Here is a 22,703-nt window from a genome sequence, read left to right as displayed (position 1 = left end):
GGTTCAGGGTGGCTTCGTCAACCACTCTCCTCTCTCCTTCAGGTGCCATGGCACGAGTCCGATACCTCACGAGTCCGACACCTCACGAGTCCGAAAAAAGAGGCTAACTTCCCCCAGACCCTAACCCAAAACCTAACCTCTCCCACCCCCACGCCTAAACCTAACATCCCCCAGACCCTAACCCAAAACCTAACCTCTCCCACCCCCACGCCTAAACCTAACCTCCCCCAGACCCTAACCCAAAACCATGAGGTGTCGGACTCGTGAGGTATCGGACTCGTGAGGTATCGGACTAGGGGGCAGTCCCCGTGGCGTCATCCTCTTCATCCCGCAGCAGTCCAGCGTTTTGGAACCCGTTGGTAATTGTGGATGTTTTCACACTCCTATAATATTCCGTGATCTTCCTTTGTGTGAATTCGCCGAAGTTTGTGATTTTCTCCTGATAGTCGGGAGGGAGTTGTTCAGTAGTTCTCCCCCGGACGGACAGTCCCTTTTGCCCAGGTTACGCGCGGCTGCTCTGTTTGATCGGCGGCTGCTCTCTTTTAATGCGAGATTGACTGCTTTCAACTTGAAAGCTGCCTCGTGTGAATTTCTGCGTACCTTCCCCATGGTAAGTGAGAGTGTTGCTTCTACTGCTCGTCTTGTTGTGAATATTCCTTGATCTTCCTTTGTGTGAATTCGCCGAAGTTTGTGATTTTCTCCTGGTAGTCGGGGGAGGGAGTTGTTGCCCGAGTGGCCGTTTGCTTACCGTAATTACCATATGTAAGTGGTCACGCACAGAGGGGATTGTCGGGAAGAGATGGCTGTTTGAGGAAGCTCCCATTTACCGTATTACAACATTTCAACAAAACAACATAACACAACACCACCGTTGTTTATTTTTACAGTGCACACAGTGTCCGCGGTGTGGTGAAAAGAGGGCAAGAGAGGAAATTAAAACAGAAGTGGATTTATAGTTAGAAAGAGTGCTAAAAAAGAGAGATTTTTTTTTTTTTTTTTTTTTTTTTCTGAAAAAATCCATAGATAAGACGCACCGTTATATAAGCCGCAGGGGCCAAAAAACGGGAAAAAAGCCGCGGCTTATAGTCCGGAATTTACGGTACATCAATATATAGAGAGGCAAAGTGGAACATCACTTCCTGCTTCAGCACTGTACCAGAGAGATTTCTTCCGCAATTTATTTTCCCATAGACATTTCGTAAAATGCTTATAAAATAGTTGTACTTGTTCAAACCAAACGGTTCAGCTATATTTAGAATCGGGAGAGACCATAGAACTTTTCACTCGGACCAAAACTAAAAACAACAACATTGAAAAAATATTTTCTTTAAACTCGCATTTTTTTAATGTTTTGGTCCAAGTGAAATGTTATGTCATCTCTCCTGTTTCTAAATATATCTGAACCATTTGGTTTGAACAAGTAAAACTATTTTTATAAGCATTTTACGAAATGTCTATGGGAAAATAAATGCCGGATGAAAATCCCTGGTACAGTGCTGAAGCAGGAAGTGACATTCCACTTTGGCACTCTATATACAACATACAGTGTACAATATACTACACCACATGTTCTTTCTGCGTGTGCGCGCACATGCACATACACACACACACACAGAGGATTGCAAAACCATAAATAATTCACTCAGTTCTGCTCTTTTTTTATGGTCGTAAAACATCATGCGTTCTGTCTGTACACATGTCTCCAAAGCATCACAGTTCCTCGGTATTTCACATTCATGTCTGAAACTGTGAATCAGAGATTCTGTTTGATTTCTGAGGAAACGCAGAAAGATGTAAGACGCCAGTAGCTTATCCCCAGTGGTTTCATTCTGACAACGTAGTGAAATGAAACCCAACACACATTACTCATGTTGATACAATTTATTTGTGCGTGTCCAGCCCAAACACCAGTAGTATCTACAGATTTCCTGGGTGGGGAGTCGATCTTTGAGGTTGACTGTTCATGAATTCATTCAGTGCGTGGTAAAAAATAAATAAATAGATGTCCTACCAACGTAAAATATATCTTTAATTATATGATACTAAGAGCAGGATTATTTATTCATCAAATTCCTGAGCACGGCACAGCCTGTCCTAGTCGTGTTTTTAGAAGTGGCGTTGGATTTATCTCGCCTGGGCCCATGTATCTACCCTCCCATAACCAATTCTTCTCCATCTCGCAGCTTTCAGTTTGGATACAGAGCAGCCGGACTACGACCTCGATTCGGAGGATGAGACGTTTGTGAATAAGCTGAAGAAGAAAATGGAAATCACCGCCCTGCAGTTTGAGGAGATGATAGACCGATTGGAGAAAGGCAGTGGACAGCAGGTACAAAGTAGAGCATGTACTTTTTGTCCAGTTAATCTATCTTTTGAAATGCTCTTAAGGTGATAATCGGTGCCGGGGGAAAGAATCATCATGTAAATAAATGTCTGTTAAATCACTATCTGATTGAGCCTATGGCCCATTGATGGAAGCCTTTGCATTTTCATTATTGCAGCATTTATGAACTGGGTGTCTGTGGTGACACAGGGTGGGCGGAGCTAACACAGTAGACTCACTATACTATAGACTGTTACTATAGGTTCCCGACAACTCTTGTGTGAAGTAGGATAGCAAGCTACTTCTTTTCCGGTCTCTGCTAGCATTATGGTGGTTACTATGGCTGATCAAACTGACTGTCTGAATGTCACATAATGCAACACTGTTTGGATCTCACCTGCAATTACCACTCATCACCAGAAGTGTCATGCAAGAGAAGAAAACTGCTGAAACTTGCTCCCAAAAAAACATGTCTCTGTCATACATGGGGTGCAGGAATATGTGTCACATCTACTGTCAAGGTGCTGTGACTCCTCCCATATTAGTGGTTTCATGTGATATTGCTGATCTAGGAATTTAAACTTTTGCCTAGTGTTCATAATCTGTGATTGTAAGTTGCTTTAGACAAGAGCATCGGCAAAAATTCTAAAATGTCAACATCAACCTAGATAGTTTTGCGCTGACTTGGTCTTCCCCATGTTGCTCTGCAGCTCGTCAGCCTCCAGGAGGCTAAGCTGCTGTTGAAAGAGGATGACGAGCTGATCAAGGAGGTCTTCGACTACTGGAGCCGCAAAAGGAAAATCTGCAAGGGCGGCTGCCTCATCCCCAACGTCAAGCAGGAGAAGAGGGATGGCTCCAGCACCAGCGACCCCTACGTGGCCTTCCGCCGACGGACAGAGAAGATGCAGACCAGAAAGGTAAGAGTCTGCAGCCAAGGCCACATCAAGGAGAATAGGGTGCCAGCAGTCATCTCACCTGTGATTTGCAAATCAGGGCAGCCTAGTGGTTAGAGAAACTATTCTTTAACTGGAAGAGCCTAGGTTCGATCCCCCATTGTGGCACGTGTCCTTGAGCAAGACACTGAATCAGTACCAACACCTGTGCTCTTTGGCTGACCCTGACCTCTCTCTGGAAGGATGCAGTAAGGATGAATGCCCTTTCACATCACTAGTATAGCAATGATTGCCAGCCATACAATTACAAATTAGTTCAGTCATGGTTGTAGCATATGTAGTGATGCTTCACATAAGGTCAGGTCTTCTGATATGGGTGTAACAATGTATTTTACATACCATATGGGCTTGTGGGTAGTGCTCACACCCTGTCCGGGTCGTGTGTGTGTGTGTGTGTGTGTGTGCACACGCGCGCGCACACACACATATGTGACAAGTCATGGGAAATTATGTAGAAATTCCTCAGTATGAAAATACAGAAATACACAAAATCCTGAGAATGATAGGGGAAAAAGTCTGGAAATCAACAAATAAACTGCAAATTGTTTGTCCTTGAGTGACTATAGGCTCATAGTAATATTATTAGCCCATAATCAGAGGTGTCAAACCACACCATGAAGGTAGCAATTAAATGTTTAAGAAATTTAGTTCTGGAGTGAAAGTATGGACTATGAACATAGCAAATGTTTAGGAACCCTAAACAGGCTGGCTTTACACGGTGAAACTTTCACGCAACTTTAGTTGGTTAAAACTGAGGTAAAACTAAGTTGCAAATGATTTGCATGGTCTAAAGCCCTCTGCAACACACTTGAAACTTGTCTGAAACTCAGCTGCAACAGTTGCAAAACTTTGTGAAACTAGTTTCATGCAACAGCCAATCAAAACGCTGATAAGTAGGCTATTAATGCACTGATGGCTCTCTTCCTATTCTCCGGGACAGCCGTAATGAAAGAAAGTAGCCAGCCAGTGGCAGAAGAAAACCTGATCACAATATGACAGATGAAACATTACCAATCTAGCTTGTTGTGGGGAGTGTTGCATGAGCCTTGGTTATTTTTGTATTGATTTGTGTAAATGTCATGTTGAATGAAAATTATGTTTCATGCTATTTGCAACCTGCAACTAGTTGCGTGAAAGTTTCACTGTCAGCCTTAGAACATTGTATGTCTGACACATTTCCTTTGAATTTTGCAGAACCGAAAGAATGACGAGGCGTCGTATGAGAAGATGCTGAAGCTGCGTCGGGACCTGAGCCGAGCCGTCACCATCCTGGAGATGATCAAGAGGAGGGAGAAGAGCAAAAGGGAGCTGCTGCACCTCACACTGGAGATTGTGGAGAAGAGGTAAGAGAGACCAGCATGAGAAATTAGTAGCAGCCACCATCCAAATGCTGGGAAGTGTTTGGTAAGGTTGTGTGTAATACCAGCCACTTTGGAGCATCCCCTTGTTTTGAAACGGGAATTGGCTGCACGGTAACTACTAAAAGTACCTTTTGGAATTTAGCCTTTAGATTATTCTGCGATGGTGGTGGCGGTTGTTGTTGTTTTTCCCTCCCCCAGTCATTCTTGGGGATATTTAATGCAGCTGTTTGGGAAATGTGTGCCTTGCTTGCCTGTTTTGGTTTTGTTCAGAACATTTCTTTTTGTTATGATATTGTTACAAAACTGTGGCTTCGTTCTGGCTGTCGAGGAGTGGTTTGGTTTGGGAATGTTTTTTGATTACAGTCCTTTTGGGTGAATGTGTTCAAATATGGCTAGACCACAAATGTTTCCGCAAGTTGAGAAGTTGACAGTGTGGGGCGGTTGCTGCAGCTGGTGTGTGGATTAGCTTATCTGGCTAACGTACATGTTTAATTAGGGCTTGTGTTTACGTCAAGTCAAAAACACCCAAGTAGAGGCCATGAGGAGATTTCAGTCAGGAGAGGCAAGTCAATGAAGAAAAATAAATGTTTATTGTAACAGAAGATCTAGTGATAATTAAGTCTCTAATTCATGAAGTTGAGAAGACTAAAGTGGAGAGAGATAAACATTTAAAAAGACAAAAGCAAGATGATTGGTTAACAATAAAGGTGTGTCGCTGTGCTATTGGATACATCTAGTGTCCTCTAGAGAGAGAGTGGCGTCAGTGGAGGACCAAAAATGCCAGACTCATTAGCCAATGAACAGCCAGGAATGGGTCTCGCGCTACTTTTGCATGCTAAAATAAAGCTGATCATGTACAATTTGATTCAAGGGATGAAAAACCCTTTCAAAGTACAACACAAACTGTCTATTTTGCTGCAACTCGACAGTGCTGCTTTTTTTACTCGAGTTCCAGGACCTTACTTCCTGGAAAAAAACTGGTCCATTGGAGTGAATGGAGATGTCGGGACTCTTCTATCTACATGGCTCTGGATATATCTACATGACCAGTTGATGTGAACTAGGGATGCACCGATATGAAAATTTTGGCCGATGCCGATAACCGATATTAACATTGCTGTTATGGCCGATAACCGATATTTACCGATGTCGATATGATCTGTATAAAACCACATTTTTATGATCATCACATTTTGTACATACTGAAAAACACATGTTAACACTGAATTTGAAAAAGTTATGCATTTCTTTATTTGCAAAGCCTTTGGAAAAGCCCATAAATCATAGATTTACTGCATTATTTCATATCAATGTGAAGAATTTGGCTGATAATGATAACCGATATTAACATTGCAACATCTGACCGATACCGATATGACCGATATGTTAAAAAATGACTAACATCGGCCGATACCGATATGATTGCCGATATATCGTGCATCCCTAATGTGAACAGCTGATATCTCAATTGACGCCCCGGGAAATGACATCAAGGAAATTATGAGTGAGCAGCAGGTGTTAAGTTTGAAGGGTAGCATCTTATGAGAAGTGAAACTACAAGCCTATAAGCGTGCAAAAAATAGTCTTCCTGACTGAACTCCATTTGTCTGCATGATGGGTAGTATAAAAAAGAATAATGTATTTTTGATGGAGTCAGGCTCCACTGCGTGAGTTAATTGTAGACCATTTTGTATGCATTATCAATTTAGAGTTCACCCTATTTGTGCATTGATGTCAAGTCAAGATTAAATGAGCTCATAGACTTATCAGTGCCCGCAGCAAACACTTTCTCAGTCTGTGTAAGCAATACACCAGACAGTATATTTATGCTATTGTGTTTTTAGAAAAATGTCTCTTTCAAGCTCCACTTTGAATTGTTGCGTTTCCCCAGTGGGGCCCTCGTGAGCCATCTAAACATGACGTCTGAATAGAATGAATTTCCACTGAAAGTAGCTGTCAGCGTGAGCTTCAATTGGACCCCTCTCCTTGAAGTGCTTTTGATTTGTAGTGACATTTCAATTTCCTCTTGTTATCCTGGCCTGCTTTCTGCCTGCGCATCACCACCACTTTTCACTCAGAGATTGGACTGCTCTATTCTGGGTAGATGGCTGCTGTGGTCCACTTAATGATACGCTGTAGCGGAGAGACCCAGGTGTACTGTAGAGTTGCGCGATCTTGACCACAGTCAGATCTTCCATTTGGCACCCTTTGACATCGCCAATGCACGATGTCATCGACCCTCTCATAGTCAGTCTGTGCCTGACTATGTTTACATATAACGTTACTCTTATGGAGCTGAGCACAGAGTAGCCTAGTTTTGCATGCCAGGCGGCGCGGCATGTGGAGAATGAAAACCCCCCCGAGATGAGACAGATCAAAAGACGACAACAATGACAACCGATCATTAAAGATTTTAATAACGAGGCTCATTGCAGACATCAGAAGTAGGGATGTCAATTTTCGGTTAATTTCACTTTCGATTAACCAACGCTAATAATCGATTAACCTATCGGTTAATTCATAATTTTTTAATATTAAAAAAAAAAAGTTTTTTTTTTTTTTTTTTGGTCTATTTACCGTACTCAATGAGCTCATGCCCAAACAAGGCGTGTCTATTTAGATGCTGAAATGTTAATGCTTTTTGTGTTAGAATTTCTAACACAAAAAGCATTAACAAGCATTAACAAAAAGCATCAACATTTCAACACAAATTATTTTTGTGTTAGAATTTCTAACACAAAAAGCATTAACATTTCAGCATCTAAATAGACACGCCTTGTTTGGGCATGAGCTCATTGAGTAAATAGACAAAAAAAAAAAAAAATTAATATTAACTGATAGACCGACAGCAATAACCGAACAACGACGTTAGCGACGGTTAATCGATTAACGGTTAACCGTTGACATCCCTAATCAGAAGCATGTTTAAATATACAGTAGTAGTAGCATGTATTCACTAATAGTCTGAAGAACACACACTCAGTCACACGGCTGTGTCACATGTCAGGCAGCAGCCACACGCGGGGGCGGGGCCGATCGAGGTCGCCTAGGGAAAATCAATCGTCATTTCAGCCATTGAGTCGGCAATATACGATCCGATCGCCAATCGGCACAATCCTAGTGTACTGCCTGATGTGTATAGTCTGCTGTTGCATGTTTTGCACTGAGAGTGAGGTTCTGTTGTCCTTTATACATGTGCTGATCAATGTTAGACAAATAACCATGTTGCAATTATTTTTACAATTGTGCAAAAAACATGGCAATGTAAGTATTTGTTTATTTATAGGCCAGAAGGGGCTCAGCATCAGAATACAGTAGATCCTGCTGGGAGGGGGGTTGTGTTTCTGAGTGAATGTATTTGTTTGTTTGTGGGTGTATTTTGTATGTTGTGTGTTTTTTGTAATGTTTGCTATTCTTACATTTTTCTTTTTGTATGTTAACAATTTAAATCAATAAAAACAAACCAAAAAAGGAATACAGTAGGGTAGAAGGTTAGAAGTCTGTTGTAAGCACTTAGGATTTGGAAATTGAATTGTTCATACTTAGATTTTTGTTTTGTTTTTGTAGTAGTTGTGCAGACCTACCATTAAAAATATATATATATATATCGAATCTATATTCATTTGAAAGAACTCGATTCACAAAACCCAGTATCGATATTTTAATATAATGCCTTTTCCTGTGTGAAGCTTTGTTGTGAATATCGATATTGAATCAGAAATCGAATCGAATCGGGACCTTGTGTATCGGAATCGAATTGGGAAATCGGTGGCGATACCCTTCCTAACCATCATAGCATGTGTGCCTTCATCTACTGATTTTATCATCTTGGCTGTAAATATGTCCCTCCCTGCTGCACCAGAATGTAACCAGAAATGTCCCTAGCATCTCCAATGATGCAGCCGATTTCTAAATAGGCCTCTTGCTCTCCTCTACTCTCTTTGTCCATCAGGAATGTGATGCCAGACTTTGGCAGTGAGGTGATGGCGGAGGCACTGGCACAGCGGGCTCTGGTGAAGCCTGTCTACACCATCCCCATCATTCCCCTATCAGGCAGTAACCAGTACAGACACCAGGACCACTCGGACATGAAGGACTACAAGAAAGTAAGGCCGTCCAGATCCACAGTGAACTTGCTTCTTGCTAATGTCTGTAATACTATGGGAATTTAAGTGTGATCCTTTCCAGACCTTGACAAATGTGGGCATTGAACAAAAAGTCTGCAAACTTATACCTTTTTTACATCAAAAGTTCCACGAATACAGTGGGGGGCAGCAGCGAACTACCACCTAATGGCAACTTTTCTCAAAAATTGCAGTGGAATTTAAGTTTTATGTGATTTTTTTTGCTGCAAATTGCAGGAACTGGCAAAATTGCAAGATGAGGAACCTGATTTGCCATTTTTGCTGAGAAATCGCTGGAATTTAGAAAAATTGCAAGCCCCCGCAAATATTGTGGAGATTGGTTGAATTTGCATTAATTATTGCGATCGCAAAATCGCAATTTCCTGGAGAGACTGGATATTGGTTGATGTGAAGAATGATCTTCAGCTGTAGAGTGTAGTATACATTATATTACACTGTCCCAATTTAAAAATAATCAATTCCAGTCTTGAAAAGGTGCATAACTTTTTTAGTACCATGCTGATTTTTTTTTTATCAATATCTACTTTAAAGGCCTCAAAAATATGTATTTATTTATTATGTTTTTATAAACCATGAAACAAAAATTTTCTGATTATAAAATGAAATGGCATGTACAAATGATATACAGAAAATAATTACATCATAATAAAATGTGATTTTATTTGACAAAGAAACACAAGTATTAAATTACCGTAGTCATCAGAAGCAGTATAATATATTCGGCCCTAATATGAATCATTAATACGGTATATGGAAATAGCACCTGGATGGCCCTCAGCTAGGAGAGTGACAGCTTGGCATCACGTGACTCACGGCTGGTAATCAGAGTTATGTCATGAAGGGGCTTGTGTAGTCTTGACTCACGGCTGGTCATCAGTTAATGTATGTCATGAAGGGGGTTGTGTAGTCTTGACTCACGGCTGGTAATCAGAGTTATGTCATGAAGGGGGTTGTGTAGTGTTGACTCATGGCTGGTCATCAGAGTTATGTCATGAAGGGGGTTGTGTAGTGTTGACTCATGGCTGGTAATCAGAGTTATGTCATGAAGGGGGTTGTGTAGTGTTGACTCATGGCTGGTCATCAGAGTTATGTCATGAAGGGGGTTGTGTAGTGTTGACTCACCGCTGGTAATCAGAGTTATGTCATGAAGGGGGTTGTGTAGTCTTGACTCACGGCTGGTAATCAGAGTTATGTCATGAAGGGGGTTGTGTAGTCTTGACTCACGGCTGGTAATCAGAGTTATGTCATGAAGGGGGTTGTGTAGTCTTGACTCACGGCTGGTAATCAGAGTTATGTCATAAAGGGGGTTGTGTAGTGTTGACTCACGGCTGGTCATCAGAGTTATGTCATGAAGGGGGTTGTGTAGTGTTGACTCATGGCTGGTAATCAGAGTTATGTCATAAAGGGGGTTGTGTAGTGTTGACTCACGGCTGGTAATCAGAGTTATGTCATGAAGGGGGTTGTGTAGTGTTGACTCACGGCTGGTAATCAGAGTTATGTCATGAAGGGGGTTGTGTAGTGTTGACTCACGGCTGGTAATCAGAGTTATGTCATAAAGGGGGTTGTGTAGTGTTGACTCACGGCTGGTAATCAGAGTTATGTCATAAAGGGGGTTGTGTAGTGTTGACTCACGGCTGGTAATCAGAGTTATGTCATAAAGGGGGTTGTGTAGTGTTGACTCACGGCTGGTCATCAGAGTTATGTCATAAAGGGGGTTGTGTAGTGTTGACTCACGGCTGGTAATCAGAGTTATGTCATAAAGGGGGTTGTGTAGTGTTGACTCACGGCTGGTCATCAGAGTTATGTCATAAAGGGGGTTGTGTAGTGTTGACTCACGGCTGGTCATCAGAGTTATGTCATAAAGGGGGTTGTGTAGTGTTGACTCACGGCTGGTCATCAGAGTTATGTCATAAAGGGGGTTGTGTAGTGTTGACTCATGGCTGGTAATCAGAGTTATGTCATGAAGGGGGTTGTGTAGTCTTGACTCATGGCTGGTAATCAGAGTTATGTCATAAAGGGGGTTGGGTAGTCTTGACTCACGGCTGGTAATCAGAGTTATGTCATAAAGGGGGTTGGGTAGTCTTGACTCACGGCTGGTAATCAGAGTTATGTCATAAAGGGGGTTGGGTAGTCTTGACTCACGGCTGGTAATCAGAGTTATGTCATAAAGGGGGTTGTGTAGTCTTGACTCATGGCTGGTAATCAGAGTTATGTCATAAAGGGGGTTGGGTAGTCTTGACTCACGGCTGGTCATCAGAGTTATGTCATAAAGGGGGTTGTGTAGTCTTGACCCACGGCTGGTAATCAGAGTTATGTCATAAAGGGGGTTGGGTAGTCTTGACTCACGGCTGGTAATCAAGAGTTATGTCATAAAGGGGGTTGTGTAGTGTTGACTCACGGCTGGTAATCAGAGTTATGTCATGAAGGGGCTTGTGTAGTCTTGACTCACGGCTGGTAATCAGAGTTATGTCATAAAGGGGGTTGGGTAGTCATTGGAGTCGCTGACTCTTGGAACCCGCAGTGTTTCATTTTGAACCGAGGTGCCATATGCTTCAATAATGTAGCTCTTGGTTAAGCAGCCCTGTCTGTCGTGAACTCCCATGTCACCACCTCCCATTATACCTTCATTAGCTCCACTGCCCTGCATCCCTGCATCCCTGCACCCATCCCGCAGCAAGGAAACTATTCACCCACTTTTATTTCCTCTCCCTCTTGCTCTCTACCAGCTGCTTGACTCTTCCCTATTGTTTATAGACCCTCATTGTTGGTGTAACTCCACCCCCTCCTCCACTATATAGCTCTCATCCCCTCCATTGATTTGACATACCGCTCCTTCACTGTGGTGTCCCTCCCCCCTGGGCTAAAGCACTGAATAGGAGTTGACTAATCCCAGCAGAGTTGGAGTGTGTTCAGTCAGAGGGGTCGACCCACTGGGGAGGTGGGGATGGGGGGGTAGTGGTGGGTTGCAGGGGGTGTGGACGGCCATCTGGCTCAGCAGCAGCATCTGGCACGTGCTGCCATCTGCATATCAATGACGCTTGACTCACTGTTGTTTCCACACACGCCCTGACCCGTGCATGGACCCAAACACCAGACTAATACACACGCTTTCCATCTTCAAACTAGAAGGGCACCTGGAGAGCACAGACCTCTACCAAGGCCAATAATCCAGTCTGCTATGACAGGGGTTCCCAACCTTTTTTGTGCCAAGGACCGGTAGATACATGGGGGAAAAAAGTCACGGACCGGTTGTCAATTTTAATGGTTTTAGTTACATATATATTTACTAGGGCTGTGCCGATTCACTTATCTCCGGATTCGATACTATCACGATACTTTGGTGCCGATTCGATATATATTGCGATTCACGATTATTGCGATTCTACGATTATTGCGATTCGATATTACGATTTATTGCGATTTTTGTTTATTTTTTTATTTTATTTTTTCAGTTTGTTTGCTTTTTTACACTAGATTAGAACATGGGAAAAGTTGAATCATACACTAGAGACTGTATATTATATATCATGAGTAGGGCTGGGCGATATAGTTAAAAACAGGGGCGGACTGGGATCATAATTCAGGCCGGGCATTAGATACCAAGCAGGCCAGGCCGATATGGGCCAACGCGCGTGAAATTTGGGCCGTTTGAAGCCAGATTTGGGCCGTTTGAAGTCCAATTTTACAATGAGATGCACCCACTTTAACCCTGAAGTGTAATTATTACTTCAGACTAACTAATAAAGTAATAAAACCACTAGTAAACCAGTAGGCGGCGCCTAGCCTGCTGTTCAGTGAGTGGCCTGACTGCAAGCACCAAAAAAAAAAAAAAAAAAAAATTTTTTTTTTTTTAATTTGCGATTATCGATTCTGGAATAAAAGATCGATCCAAAAAATCGTGACATTAAAAATCGCGATACTTAGGTGAATCGATTTTTTCTCCCACCCCTAATATTTACTCACCTAGGTTTTCTGTAATCCTGCTAACAGACAGACAAACGGCACATAAAACATAACCTCCTTGGCGGTGGTAATCACCTTTTTGATGGTGCAGACTGCAGTATAAACACTTCAAGATTCAAGATTTTTATTGTCACTCCGTGGTATCACGTGTGAAATTCTTGTGCTGTGGACTCCGTTTACAACATAGTACAAATATAACAGGGCATATGAGTGCAAAAACAACAAGAGACACAACAAGCAATAAGGCAGTGTAGTGATAAGACAAGTCAGAGACAGTGGCATATTCACTGCACATAGGTGCACATGTCATGTGCATACTTTAGACGTGCTTAAACATTTTAAATTCGACGTATTTGACGTACAGGTGCAAATAGCATATACCTAATTAAACATACAATTAAACATAAGACATACATAATGGTAGCAGCTACAGTACGGTACAGTACAGCTACTACGCTATTTGTGTATGTCTTTCTCACCGTTCTTCTTCCCTCCCCCCTCCTCCCAGCCGGAGAAGACCGAGGTGGTCCGAACCAAAAGGAAATATGAAAAGAAGCCGAAGATCCCCCCTCTGTCAGCGCCTCAGCATTCAGGGCCCTCGGTGTTCAATCCCAAGGACCTCAACCAGTACGACTTCCCCAGCTCAGATGACGAGCCCTTCTCTCAGGTAAACAGGACATGGTTTCACCCTCACCCAATGACAATGAGTTTACCTTTTGCTATGTTTTTGTGAGGTGGTTATTACTAATATGAAAAATGCATAAGCAAAGCACTAAGGTTTAAAGCTACAATCAATTAGCCCAATTTTTTCTCATGCGTTTTGTCATTGTAGCGATTGCTGCAACTGACCAGTGTTTATCACATTCATGATGGTGGGAAATTAAAACTGAAAAAGCCACCAGATAAATGCTGGAAAAAAATGTATGCGACTGTTTTTTGCTATTTCGTCTGTTCTAGCCACCCAGCTGTTGTGCAGAGGTTCTATTCTAAGAATGACATTTGGCTAGTAAAGTAGTTGAGTGGCTGGAGACTCTTGGAATCCATCACAGACTGTGGCAGGTGGAAAAAGGGTACAGTTTCTTGTCCAGTTCTGTTTCTTTACCTCTGTCGTTTGTTTTTGTTTTGATTGTGCAGATCCATTCAGGTTCCTCGGAGGCGGAGGAGGAGAATGACCCAGACGGCTGCTATGCGTTCAGGAGGAAGGCTGGCTGTCAGTACTACGCTGTGAGTGCCCTCCTGTGACTCTCCCATGCATCTATTTATAGAGCCAAAGGCCGGTCTGGCTGCCCTAGCGTTACTCTTCCACACTCTGCTGGTCAGATCAATGCAATAACTCTTCCACACTCTGCTGGTCAGATCAATGCAATAACGGAGACTCCCCTTCTCTCTCCTCACTTCCTCCCTCACTCTCAATTTCCATTTCTGGCATCTTCCTCATTTTATCCTGCTCCTCCTTTTTTCTTCCTTTTTTTTTTTTTTTTTTTTGCCTTTCACTCATCTCTCCTCCATCTCTTTTGCAATTCGTCCTTCCATCCCCTCAGTCTCGCCCGGACCAGAGTGGCAACTGGCCCTGGGTGAGCCCGTCAGAGGGCGGGCCGGGCGACCCGCTCTTCCGTTACTGTCTGACCTCGCTGAACATGCCGCGGCGCTGCGTCGGCTTGGCTCGGCGCCGCGTGGGCAGAGGGGGCAGGTGAGTTCACGCCAGCTCTTGTTATTCGTTCCCTCCATCTTGACTGGTGATGTCAGGATTCCTATGCAAGTCTGGGGGGAAACAATTTAACTGGATGATTTCCAGGTCTTAAAAAGTTGGGCCAAAAAGGTTTAAGAATGTCAAAATTGTAGACGCATAACTTTGCACTTTATGTAGCTGCTGGACCTTCTTTCATTTCACATTGTGTCCTATAGCATGATATGGGAGTCATATTGCCCAGCTGCTATCTCTATATCATATTAAACACTGACCAAAAATCTACAAATAGGAAGACTAAAGTCTGAGAAAATGTAGGAAGTTGATATGAAATGTATGTAGGAGGAACTGCTCATATCCACTGACCAGGGGAAACCCAGCCAAATCCTAATAAATGTTGACTGTTGTATTATAAAAAATGAAGTTGGCTGGTAAAATGGTGAAAGTTATTTTGGGGTTTGCCCGCCACTGTGGCCTGAAGACAAGTTGGAAAATTTAGTTTCCACTGAGATTAGAACAGCAATGTGCACTGCGCCTTTGTCTGATATATGAACAGTAATTACAGTGAAGATGGAATAAAGCGCTCTCTGACTGGAGGAGTTGGCCAGCGGCTGCCTCAGTGCCAGGTGTAGTCAAGAAGATTAGCCGGGTCATGCACACATGAGATTAGAAATGTTCTTTTTCTGTTTGGAATCAATCTATCAGCTGCCCTGAGGGACATTTGTAAATGGTATAGCCTAGTATTACGGTACAATGCCATCTCCACAGGATGATGTGTAATTATGACTCCCAACACTTTATCACTCCACAACTACGTATATCATGTTAGAAAAGGTGCAGCTCAGTCGGGTTTCTGTACATGTGTACTGTCCCAGACTACGGGTACTGGTTAGACACCCAACTACATCTGGTATTGGCCCCTTTAAAAGGGTGCTGGTGTGCACATTATAAATACATGTTATGTTTCACTGGAATTCTGTTGCTTATTTCCTGTCCGCTATTGTATTAGCATGCACTGCAACAGGAAGTTAGCTAGGGGCAATTTAGAAAGTTTGTTGTAAAGTTGAAACGTCTGCACAGTATTTCAGTGATAAGCCAAAGGGTGCTAATACTGTACCGTACACATAATGGGTCTAGTATGGCTGCCACTCTGCGTCTTATATTGAGAAAACATTCACTCGTTGAAGAAGCCGGATCTGTTATCGACAGTAAATCCCAAATGACTCCACGCTGGTTTTTGAGCGGCTCTGTGTCGTGGATGTATTTTTAACGGCTCTCTTGTTTGTGTTGCAGGGTCTTGCTGGACAGAGCGCACACAGACCTGGACAGCGTCTTTCAGAGCCTGGACTCGGACCCGGAGCCCGAACCACTCACGTCACCACCTCCAAGCTCTCCGCTCCGCAACTCCAACGCCAGTACCTCAGAAACCAATACCTCGGACCCAACCAGCTCCTCCCGCCTTCCCTCCTCTTCATCGCCCTTGTCGTCGTCACCGCCATCTGTGGACCTCAGTCAGATTCTGTTGAACATTAAATCTTGCCGCTGGAGGCACTTCAGACCACGGACGCTATCCCATCACCCGTTGGGTGGAGGAGATTTGTCCCGCAGAGGATTTAGGGGATTTAACCGGACTGCGTCGGGACTAGCCCGGACCCTGCCTGGAGGAGCCAGCTCCCAGAACCGCACCGGCCCCGCACCGGCCCCTGTACATGGTGAGTCAGTGGTCTCCTCCGCCATGCTGCATGATGATGCATCTTTGGTCCCAATCACGGTGCATACTTTAACTTTGCTGTTTTTTGTGTATTTGTTTTGTTAAAGGAGCAAATTGTCCAAAGGTAAACCCAGGCTTGTAAACAAAAGTTACTTTGGCTCACTAGTTTGTTTATTAGAAGATAGGTTTGTAATATGTTTACTAAATCGGCATATGGCGATGTCGAGGATGACATAGTCGTGGGCGGGGGGGTACTTTTAGAGGGCATCTTGCGACACAACACTCACATTACTTGACTTTGCATGACCCATACATGGCCTGTCCATGGAGAGAGGAAACCATGCATTGGAATACTGAGTTGGACGACCATCAGGATGTTGGGATGTAGAGCGCTCAGTGGTTGATGCCTGCCGGCCATCTGCAGTGGCCCGACCCTATCAGAGGAGTTTTGGGAATCTGTCATCCTGCACGGTTAGAGATTTTGGCAGCAAGAGTAATTTTAGCAAAGCAAGATGGAAGTCTGCATTCTTGGCTGTAATTTATCATCTCAGGTGTTGACAGTATTTAACCGCGGTTCATTTTCTTATGCTAGGCTTTCCAAACCAAGCACGTATACTGTTGACATCTATCTCCTTACAGGAGTAAAATCGTGCGTTTTGGGGTTGTTTCCTGGCGTTGGTTTGGACTCAGTCCTAATGAATCGCACTGGAGTTCACTTGGATGGGAAGTGAGACCCGCAGTTACTTACTGGGAGCTTTTACTTAAAGAGATGGCCTTTGGTACACGAGGAAGAAGGATTTTGGAATGTAGGGAAACTGTGGATGGATAAATCCAGAAGGAGTCGGTAATGCAACATAAAGGATGCCAACTGCCATAAAACGCCACAGAAGAAGAAGAGATGGTCTTTATTAACCTCTAGGTCTCCTTGCATGACAGGCTTAGAAAGTTCTCCAGATAGTTTCTTCAGCATGACAGGCTTAGAAAGTTCTCCAGATAGTTTCTTCGGAGCTCAGCCTGATGACAGGCGGTCTGGTGGAGAAGTCTGCTTGCTTTGACCCTGTCAGAGCTTTTTCTCTCTCAGAATTCAGCTTTTTCGCTCTTGGTGTGAATAGAGAATTGGCTTTATAGAGAGTGTGGTGTGTACGGGGGAGGGGTGTAATTGGAAAATGTCTCCATGCATGAAATGATGTGAGGTGCCATTGTTTAATTGATTTTGTGCATATATGCCTGTGTCTGTTCAATGAAGGTGAGAAAAAATGTGACTTAAAAGCCAGCTCAGTGTTTTTTCGGCGGGCTGCTGTCTAACACATTTGAAAGGTAGATTGCTCTGCTTCAGACCGGGCCCCCATGCTGCTTGTAAATCAAATGAACCCTCTGCATTCAGACCCACTTTCCTTATTAGAATACATTAGGAATTCCTGCTCTCCCGGCTTGGGGGAGTCAATTAGAAATGGTCCTGTTTAAATAGATTCATGAGAGGTGGAGAATTGAGTTGGGGTCGGTGGCTGCAGGGAACTTGCTGAATATTAATACCGTACTGGACTGGGTCAGAAAAGTACAATGTCGAAACACATGACATAGGCTCTGAATCTGTTAAGAAGTTAGATACTAGCCTCTACTTGGACAAGCTCAAAGTGGGACTCGAGATGATTTAGTTGTGGTTTCAGCGGTCTGTGTGGAAGTGGTCTCAAGTTTCCTATGCAGGTCTGGAAAGTCCGGAAATGTGTTTGGCTGACATGCCACACCTTGAAAAATTTGGGATTTGTGTAATAGTTATGGAAGATGATGGTAAGAAACCGTTCTTCAGCCCCGATACACAACAGTCAGTGCATTTTATGCTGTTGTCTTTTCACATTAAAGCAACTACGAGCAAGATTTTTGATTGTTATTAAACCGTCTAAATGTAATATTGATGCCTCACATCTTACCTCTATTAGTAGATAAGACGAAAGCCAAGTGAATCGGCGAGTGCTGTCTTGATGATTATAGAGTCTCTGTGCGGGCCGGGCAGATCCGGAAGTGAAACCAAACGATTTACGGCAGCCACTTCGACCATAACCACAAAATTACTTCTAAACAAACTGATAGAATATAACGAGAAATGTTCGCGAGAGCAGAAAGCCCCTTGAAGTAGCGAGGAAAGCTGTTTTGGGTCTGTTGCTACGCCATAAACCGTTTCGCTTTGCCTAGCAACTAGGGGTGGGAATCTCTAGGCCCTTCACGATTCCATTTAGATTCAGAGGGCTACAATTCAATTATAAAACGATTATCGATGCATCTTTTTTTTCAATACATGCTTTCTTTTTCTCACTATGTCGCTACTTTTAAAATAAAGTGAATTTAAATTGCATTGTAATGATCCATAATTAAAATAAACAGATTAATTTACTTCCATTATCTTTTATTAACAAAGCAAATGGAAGAGATGTGTCAACTGGAAGGTTACATTTGCCAACATATTTCCCAGTATTGCAAAGAAGATTCAAGATTCAAGATTTTTATTGTCACTCCATGGTACAAGTATCACGTGTGAAATTCTTGTGCTGTGGACTCCGTTTACAACATAGTGCAAATAGTACAAATATAACAGGGCATATGGGTGCAAAAACAACAAGAGACACAACAAGCATAAGGCAGTATAGTGATAAGACAAGTCAGAGACAGTGGCATATTCACTGCACATAGGTGCACGTGTCGGGTGCATACTTTAGACGTGCTTAAACATTTTAAATTCTGCGTATTTGACATACAGGTGCAAATAACATATTCCTTATTAAACATACAATTAAACTCGGCATTTTAAATTCGGCGTATTTGACATACAGGTGCAAATAGCATATTCCTTATTAAACATACAATTAAACGTTAGACATACGTAATGGTAGCAGCTACAGTACGGTACAGTGCGGCTACTACACTAATTGTGTATGTTAAGGAGTCTCGTGGCCTGCGGGAAGAAACTGTTCCTCAAGCGATTTGTGCGTGCTTTCGGAACCCTGTATCTTCTCCCTGAGGGTAGCAGGGAGAACAGGCTGTTGTGGGGATGGTTTGTGTCTTTGATGATCTTCAGGGACCTCCTGAGGCACCGCTGTTTATACAGTTCATGCAGATCTGGCAACTCACATTCTGTTACGTGCTGTGCCGCGCGTCTCACTCTCCGTAGCGCCCTGCGGTCCATGGTGGTACAGTTCCCGTACCAGGTGGTGAAGCCGCCAGTCAGCAGGCTTTCAATGGTGCCTCTGTAGAAGTCCCTGAGGATTTCTTTCCTTAGCCCAAATTTCTTCAGGCGCTTGAGTGCGTGTATTCGCTGTTGAGCCTTTTTGACGACAGTGGCGGTGTGGCCGGCCCAAGTCAGGTCCTGGTGGATGTTGACTCCCAGGTACTTGAAGCTGTCCACCCTTTCCACCAAGAACCAACAGGAAAAGAAACAAGTGTGCCAGTTGTGTCATCCTATAGTAAATTAACTCCACTTCAGCATCTGAATCACTTCTTCTACATGTTGTAACAGCTCTGCCACATTTGCACTAGTCACTCATCACTCTTGTTTAGAGTACATGAGACGCTAGCTGCCACTGTCAGTGTTCAGTGATGATGTGCGTTAGAGCTATCCTACCCGCTTTCTTCAGTGAGTCCATAACTTGTAGGGGTGGGAATCACCAGATGCCCACGATACGATACTGAAACGATACTTGAGTCACAATACGATAGTATTGCGATACTGCGATATTTTCGATATATTGAATATTGCGATATCTCGATATATTGCGATTTCTTACTTTTTCAACTGCAAATGATGTCCCCAAAGGAAAACTTTGTCAACATCTGGTTTATATAAGAACAATTTTTCAGTCTGTACATCTGACTTCAACCATTTTATTGCAGCAACATTGTCAAGTAGACAGACCAACAACTTTCATAAAGTCATGTCATAGTTGCATGCACCTGACAAACTGAACTGTTTGTTACAGTCTACTTACTAGTGATGCGCGGGTCAGGTTTTTTTAAGGCCCGCCCCAACCCAACCCGTCATTGGAGCCAGCCCGCCCCGCCCGCCCCGTTAAAATATCAGAAAATTCCGAACCCAGCCCAACCCAGCAGCCCGCAACGGCCAATTTAATGTAATATGTCTCCGGACGCAGGAGGAGCACAGCAGAGCTTCCAAGGTGTGCAAAGTAGCTAATAACTCTGTCTCTCTCCCCCCTCTCTCTCTCTCACACACACACACACACACACACACACACAGACACTCATGCTGCCCTGCGCGACAACAGTTGTAGCCTAGTCTGCTCTGGATGAGTTGCGCGGCTGCTTTCATGTGGGTCTTTCTTCAATTAATCCATGGTCTTCAGATAGCGCGACCGACTACGCTTCCCCAAAGTGCAGATGGCGTGACCGCAGTGTTTCAAATGGAGGTAGCAGGTAGAGGTAGGCACTAGGCAGGCTACAGAAACAGTTCTTATTCTTCCCCATTTATTTTAATTACCTCATGCGCTCTCAATTGGCCATGTTGCAGTAGTAGGCTAAACATAATAGTGCAGCAGCAGGTGCGCACACGGCTTGCAGATACGGCTAGACTCGCTGTCTGATTTCTTTTAATTACCTCATGCGCACTCAATTGTTCACAGCCTACTCACGTTGCAGTAAAGTTGACAAATAGATCACAGTCGAGTCCACAACAGAAAATCTGCGGTGGCATTATATGGACACTTCAAATAATAATTACAGCGAATAATCCTTCCAAAATGTTTGTTTTGAGAGCACATAGGCTACCTCATTGAAGCGTTTCTTTACTCCATGTAGGCTATAGAGAGTGCAGCAGGAGTCTGTCTGATTGTGTGTACCTACGTGTGAGAGAGAGTTAACGTCTTTAAGGTTAATTACTCTGCGTGTTTCATTGCTCTAAATTATTTAATAATGTTGCTTTGTCACGTTCTGAGCCTGCCCCGCCCGCACCCGCGATATTTTCATAATTTGCCAACCCAGCCCGCCTGCGGGGCGGCCCAGCCCGCGGGACCCGGCGGGTTCTGGGTGACCCGCGCATCACTACTACTTACAGTCCACCTTAACTGGATGTGTGTGTGGACTACTGTACTTATGTAGTTTTTGCAACTTCACTTACACAAAACATCTTGTGCAGCCCATTCAGTAACTGGGGAATTTGTAAATTACTGTTATGACAAAACTGTTACTGTTAAAACAAAATGAAAATATGCTACCATTTGTTTACTGCTGGCCTTGGAACTAAAGTTTATAGTAGCCCGGTGGCCTGGCATGGCCTGCAAAAAAAAAATTTTTTTTTTTTTTTTGCAATATCGATACTTGGCGTCCAAATATCGATACAATATCGTCAGGCAAAATATCGCGATACTGTGGTGTATCGATTTTTTCCCCCACCCCTAATAACCTGGGCTTTGGTCTCATTGTACAGTCTGGCCTCGGAGGATCACTGTCGGTAGAAAAACGGCGAGATGGGACATTGTACCTCGGTAGCGCTGCAACTATCGATTATTTTAGTAATCGAGTATTCTACCGAATAATCCATCGATTAATCGAGTAATCGGATAAGAACCCTTTTTTGTGTTTTCAAAGGCTTATCGTAAATATACACCAAAAAATAAGATAAATCTCTTCAAATAAACAACTACATTACCGTAAATTCCGGACTATAAGCCGCGGCTTTTTTCCCGTTTTTTGGCCTTTTTTGCCCCCTGCGGCTTATATAACGGTGCGTCTTATCTATGGATTTTTTCCAAAAAAAAAAAAAATCTCTCTTTTTTTAGCACTCTTTCTAACTATAAATCCACTTCTGTTTTAATTTCCTCTCTTGCCCTCTTTTAACAACATAACATAACATAACATAACACAACACAGGTAAGCAGAAAGAAAAAGACGAAGCAATCACGCCATGAATGAGGAAATTACTCACCTGCTGGAGGCTGGAGATACACGCTTGGGCTAAACTTTTACTCCGTGAAACACTATCGATTAAGTCCGACATCGCTCAGAGGTTTTGAGCAGCTTGAAAACAAGTTTGAAAACGTGCAGAAGTCCATCCACTCACTCACTAAAGAAACTAAGGCAACCGTGAACAGAGTTTATAATGCGGACAAGCGCATCCGCGCACTGGAGGACAAAAACAACACAGTGAGTCCGAAAATGGATAAAATGCAAAATCGAAACCCTGCACACGCAGGTTGATGACTTAATCAGCAGGAGTAAAAGAAATAACATTCGCCTGATCAATGTAAAAGAGGAGCTGAGATCGGTGACATGGACGCTTTCGTGGCAAAATCCTGTGTTACATCCTGGACCTGAAGGAAGGCGAGAAACCACCAGAGGTGGACAGGGCACACCGGGCGCCTCGGCCACGTCCAGACCCCGGCCTGCCACCGAGGGCCATCTTCATCTGCCTACTCCGCTGGCCCGACCGTCAACTCATCCTCCAGGCTGCGGGGAAGAAGCCCCTCACCTGGGAGGGTACGCGCTTTTTCGTCCGGGCAGGACCTCTCCGCGTTGGTGCAACAGAAACGCGCAACATACAACAGCATCATCGAGTCAAT

The 22,703-nt window shown here is 43.5% G+C and overlaps 1 protein-coding gene across 2 annotated transcripts in view; it reads left to right on the top strand.

Moving 5' to 3' along the window:
* epc1a (enhancer of polycomb homolog 1 a) overlaps positions 1-22,703 on the top strand; it is a 96,565-nt gene that overhangs the window by 56,525 nt on the left and 17,337 nt on the right. For both annotated transcript variants that reach the window (XM_083651549.1, XM_083651550.1), the window contains exons 3-10: positions 2,184-2,329; positions 3,034-3,240; positions 4,471-4,619; positions 8,590-8,743; positions 13,254-13,412; positions 13,880-13,969; positions 14,287-14,435; positions 15,726-16,144. In XM_083651549.1, coding sequence (XP_083507675.1) covers positions 2,184-2,329; positions 3,034-3,240; positions 4,471-4,619; positions 8,590-8,743; positions 13,254-13,412; positions 13,880-13,969; positions 14,287-14,435; positions 15,726-16,144 — 1,473 coding nt within the window. The remainder of the gene's footprint in view (positions 1-2,183; positions 2,330-3,033; positions 3,241-4,470; positions 4,620-8,589; positions 8,744-13,253; positions 13,413-13,879; positions 13,970-14,286; positions 14,436-15,725; positions 16,145-22,703) is intronic.

Source organism: Poromitra crassiceps, assembly GCF_964638095.1.
Source record: "Poromitra crassiceps genome assembly, chromosome: 2".
NCBI classification, from domain to species: Eukaryota; Metazoa; Chordata; class Actinopteri; order Beryciformes; family Melamphaidae; genus Poromitra; species Poromitra crassiceps.
This window is presented reverse-complemented; position numbering and strand designations above follow the sequence as displayed.